General features: G+C 34.3%; 1 protein-coding gene across 1 annotated transcript; it reads left to right on the top strand.

Moving 5' to 3' along the window:
- Positions 1 to 947: 947 nt before the first annotated feature.
- LOC107410524 (uncharacterized) lies at positions 948 to 2,833 on the top strand. Its single transcript, XM_025071161.3, has 4 exons — positions 948 to 1,312; positions 1,683 to 1,793; positions 2,319 to 2,399; positions 2,525 to 2,833. Exons 1-4 carry the CDS (start codon positions 1,061 to 1,063, stop codon positions 2,597 to 2,599), a joined length of 519 nt encoding a protein of 172 aa, XP_024926929.1. The 5' UTR covers positions 948 to 1,060; the 3' UTR covers positions 2,600 to 2,833.
- The last annotated feature ends 2,827 nt before the right edge of the window (positions 2,834 to 5,660 follow it).

The following is a 5,660-nucleotide window of genomic DNA, read 5'->3' as shown; positions in this document are numbered from 1 at the left end:
CTCCTTGGAAATAGTAAAAACCCAAAACATTACAAAACATCTTTTTCAAACTGAGTCTAGACCAAGATTTGACGAACAATCATCTGAGAAAAAGGAAGGCAAGCTTGGCAACTGACAAGTCTCTGGCCTACTCTTTCTTGCCCTGAAAGGCTCTCAGTCATGCTGTGTAGGTGAGCCCTTACTGTCCACTCCACATCAAAACTTCAACAACAAGCACTCTCTCAATATAAAATATAATTACTAAGTATTTAGTTAGACCTTCCAACCAATTTATAAATAATTCTGATCATACCCAGTTCAAGTATAATAACTTAAGAAGAAGTAAGATATATTGCCAAAATTATGTATTTCTTCAAAAATACACAAAAGGTTATGAATTTATAACTTAATAAAATACATATTTTCGCAGAAAATTTCAGCAGTTAGATGAGTTTGCTATAACACCAACTTAAAAATATAGCTACCTAACCAAAGAAGAGGCCCATCTAGCAAGATTCTTCATAAAGTATAAGGGACAAACTGTAGGTGAGAATTGTATGATGCATTAACAATAATTTCTATATACTACAAGGTTATTTATTATGTATCACTGAAATATTATTATTATTATTATTATTTTAAATGATATTGATCATCAAGTAAGCGTATGAGTAAAGGTGGAAAGAAGGTGTTTTTTCTTTTCTTTTTTTCTTTTTTTTCTTTTTTCTTTTTTTTTTTTTTTTTTTTTTTCTTTTTGGGAGTTTGAGGAGTCATGATTCAACAAAGGTAAAATGAACTACTATCTCTCTAACTTTATGATTACAAAGTTAGCAGGCAATTTGGTCATTTTAGTTAGTTTCATTGCTGGTAATAATTTTTTGTTGTAAAGGTAAGTTTGTTTTCATACCTTTAAAGCCAGCTTTTAATTGTTTTTTTTTATTTATATTTTTTATAAACAACTTCAACAGGAGAAAGATAGTCATCATTCTAAGGAAAAAAAGAAGAAGAAGAAGAAGAAGAAAGGAAGGCATAAGAGAGTTTGGTTAGGGAGAGAAAAAAGAGGTGTGCTGTGGAGGAAGAAATGTCAACACCGAGGCAGATTCGAGAGCAGCAACAGATGCAGATTCAACGAGTGAAGAACTCAGGGATTCTCAGTTCCAATGGAAGTCCGACGAAGGATGACAGAGAAGAGGAGATGTCAAGGTCTGCATTAGCTATGTTTCGAGTGAAGGAAGAAGAGATTGAGAGGAAAAAATTCGAGGTGAGGGAAAAGGTTCAAGCTCAGATGGGAAAAGTGGAAGAAGCTTCTAAGCGTTTGGCTGATATTCGTGAGGTAAACCTAATGTAATTAAACTATGAAAACTTTCACAGAAATTATTCAGTTTAAGTGCAAAAATATGGACTGAGAAAAGAAACATCAATGGATTTTGGTAAAATTGCATCATGAAAGTGAGAAATCTTTTGAATTGACAACTTTTTGAATTGCAAAATATTCTGGAATTCAGATGTTTTTATTGCTTGAACCATAACTTCCTTCTTCTTATAGTTTCTATATCTGGAATTTAAAGTTTCTGCTCTCTTTTTTATATTTTATTTTTCAAATCTGAAATAATAAAGTGATGAAAAAAGTGACTACGAGTAGTTTTAGTTAACCATTCATATATTTTCATTAAAAAAAAAATTTTTTTTTAAAAATTGATTAGGAGCTTGAAGCACTCACAGACCCGATGAGGAAGGATGTTGCGATGGTTCGTAAGAAGATAGATATGGTTAACAAAGAGTTAAAGCCATTGGGACTGAGCTGCCAGAAGAAGGTGAAAATTTTGTGATTATTTTCTCTGTCACATAGCTTTTGTTCTCTGTCATATTCTGCTTAACTTGCTTACATAGCTTTTGTTTCTGTCATATTATGCTTAACTTGCTGCCGTAACTTATGATATGAACTTGTGATAGTTTTGAAGGCAATTTATACCAGGAAAATATGAAAAATCATTGCACTTCAAATTATCATACTACACAACTTTGATCTTATAATAACATTTAGGGGTTTGTTACGTTATCTATTAATTATTATTATTATTATTTTTTTGGCCTTACATTTTCAATAATTTAGAGTTCATGAATTTATAAATGAGTTTTATGTCAAACGGTTGGATACTCAGCTTTATGATTTCTCTCATCAAGGTTATAATTTCCATGTAGCAAGTTGTTGCACTTAGTTCTAGAGAAAGCATGTAGGAGTGGCATAACTTCCATCATACAATATTCTTTGTCATGGTCATACCCCAAATAAGTTCTTTGCTTTTAAGCCGTTTGAATATAATATTAACCGGCTGCAGGAGAAAGAATACAAGGATGCCCTTGAGGCTTTCAATGAAAAGAACAAAGAAAAGGCAGAACTAGTTTCCAAGTTAGTGGAGGTGAGTTTCATTCTTAATGAAAAATATAAGAAAGTTATAGTGAACTCCATTGAATCTGCTATATGTCCGTGTATATGTATTTCTCCTAATATTTTCTTCTTTTTATTGTTCGAACTTCTGGTCAGCTGGTTACTGAAAGCGAGAAATTGCGAATGAAAAAGCTGGAAGATTTGAGCAAAAACATAGACATCCTGCAATAAGATGCTTAATAAAATAACCAGTTCAGGGGTGTGTGCTGCAATTAGAGGTTTTTTTTTTTTTTTTTTTTTTTTTTTGCCCTTTGATTTTGGGACTTTTGTAATTTCTGTATTTGTATTTCTTTGGATATAACATGAGAAGGTTATCTCATTAAGGAAAGGAAAGTCACCAAGAATATAGCTTCTCTTGTTGATTCCCAAATATTACCCGCAGTATTCTCTCATCATGTTCCTTTTAACCCATTTACTGCTTCCTCTGTTCTTCACTTTATGATCAATCTAAAACAAGTTAAAAAAGCAATTACTTTACCATTACAAGAAAGACTGCTGATATTGGTAAACACATTTCAAGCCACTGACCTCCATAAATTTGATTTACTTTGATGAACTTAGGGCTACCAATAAACTGAATGAATCACATTACTTTGAAAAAAGGAACAGGTTTAAAGATAGATAATGGAATAGTATTCCAGACTCCTTATTTTTCATTAAGTTTTCTGGCATAGCAGATGCTTTGGTTGTTGAATTCTTCTGTTAAACAGAACATTCTAATCATGCACTATCTATTTATATTGTCCAAGAAATTAGAGCTTTAGTCTATACTCAAATTCTTCTTTTTTGTCACTTTGGTGGCTTTTGATTAGAACAATCAAGTAGAATGCAGTAAACACATGCATGTAAATAGGTTTGAATTTAATTAAATATACTTATTGGCCCCATTAAACATTATTGTTTTAAGTAAAATGATACACAAGAAACAAAAATTAAATAGCTCTGCCACTATTTGAGTTTTGTTTTCTATGAAATAAAATTGTTTTTTAATCATTATGATGGGGGGATCATTATTGTGTCAGTGGGAGTGTGGACATAGTAATATAAGAGAAATTATGGTATCCAACAATAACACCATAAGATAAAACACAGCAAATTTATGTGGTTCAGTTTTAGACTTCATCGACAGGCAACGACAACTAACAAACATTATGATGGATATTATAAGCGTAGAACCAAATCTATCAAAATAAATTATTTAACCATAAATTTTCATATACAAGTTAAAACATGCATCCTCAATTTGTAATCAAGCAGAGACGGTTAAAACTCCTATAAAACAACCATGCTTGTAATATCTATATCAAACTTTATTGTCTCATTCTCAGAAGCTCAAGACAGATGTATTTCAATGAAATTGAGGTATTACTACTTCTTTTCAGCCAATCAAAAGAGCAATGCCATAAATATTAGAGATCTATAATTATGAAATCAAACTTCATATGGAGTCAAGAGACAACAAACTTCATACAGATCCACAATTATTCCATAGAAATTGCAGAGGAGCTTTATTATCTAAGAAGCTGCACCAGCTTCTTCACTGCCACAATCATCTCCATGTCCTCTCATTCTCAGACTCAGTTATCTAACTTTTCTTTTGACTTCTTTTCCTTCCTCTTGCTTGACCACTTCTTGTTACGGAATTGGGAGAACAAACACACAATTAACGTGGAAACCCTTGACGGGAAAAACCACGGGCAGGGAGAAGCAAATCTAATATCAAAAGATTGGTACAAAAGGTGAGCCTGACTGCGCGATACCTTCTAAATCCTAATTTCAGCCGAAAACCCAAAATATATAGTACATAAGAAACCCTAAAATTGAACAGGTCCATACCGTGGGGGCGCTGCCCCTGCACCCCCGTCGGGCTCAGTGGTGGGCTACGGTCTCGGGCCTATCGGCCCGAGACCTCCGCTTCCACCATAGAGCCCCAAATTTTTCTCCAAAATTTAGTTTTACCAAATGGGTAGCACCGCGAGCTTTTCGGGTCGGGTCAACAAGAATTCGGGTCACAAACTCTAACACTTCCTTAATCACCCTTGCCAACACTTTTTTCTTAATCTTCGCATGCATTCACTCAGGACTTTCATTCCTACACCACGCTCCAACACCAACTTGGCATTGGTCAAGATGCATTGGCATGGCTATGATTGGCACCCCATTGATCATTCCCTCAAGTGTTGAACCCATTGGCACAAACCCTCCGATGCCTGAACGTCCAAGTATGTTTGCACGTGGAGCCCAACAGGCCAAAACCATACCTCTATCTAGAAAGCTTTCTAGTAAGGCCTCCCCAGTGGTATACTTTCGCTGAAAATCACCATAAAATCAAACTACCCAAATGAAACTAAGTTTGCTAAGCTTCACTCCATAAGCTATTTCTTCCATCACTAGGAAAGAAAATACTCACTTCCAAAGGAAGTATACGCGAGAGAAGAAGGATCTTTCTTGTTCGGCCACTCCATGACTACCCTGTTATTATCAATGTTCTTGAACGAGAGGTCCACTAGGAACCATCAACTTCCCTAATAAACCAGATAAAATTTGATAATTTGATATGCTCTGCTTCTCGTCTCTCAGTGTCTTGATCAACAGTATCTTGGAAGATCTTCCTATGGATTGCAAAAACCTTACAATGTTCTTTTTATTTTATTTTATTATTATTATTTTTTTATACCATTTGCAGTGGGATGCATGAACTGGATGATTTTTTGGCATTCATTATCTGGGAAATCAAAGGCTTGGAAAGGGTATTCAGTGATTGGATTGAAGCAACAGAAAATTAAAAATGCACTAAAGGCTACCTCACATGTTAAGAACACAACAGATTTGTTTTTCTGATTGTCAGCTTCCTCTGGAGCTCATGGCTGCAGAACATCATAGATGACTAGTTGGTCTCAAGGGTCTCAAGAATTTTGTGAAAGGCCAACCTTACCCCATCAAAAGTGGTTTGTAGGCTAACAATAACAAATTTCCACACATTGAATTCTTAAGGCTTTCAATAAGAAGAACAGAGAAAAAGCAGGACTAATTTCTTAGTTAGTGGAGGTGAGTTTCATTCTTGATAAAAACTATAAGAAAATTTATATGAAATCCAATGGATTCTGCTATATATATATATATATATGCATTTATCCAAATATTTTCTTCTCTTTCTTGTATGAACTTCTGGTCAGCTGGTTAAGCCCCATCATGTTCCCTTGGAACCCAGATGTTGCGTCCTCTGTTATTC

This window comes from Ziziphus jujuba, chromosome 10 (genome assembly GCF_031755915.1).
Source record: "Ziziphus jujuba cultivar Dongzao chromosome 10, ASM3175591v1".
NCBI lineage: Eukaryota > Viridiplantae > Streptophyta > Magnoliopsida > Rosales > Rhamnaceae > Ziziphus > Ziziphus jujuba.
Note: the sequence above shows the minus strand (reverse complement) of the source record. Positions and strands in the feature narration are given on the sequence as shown.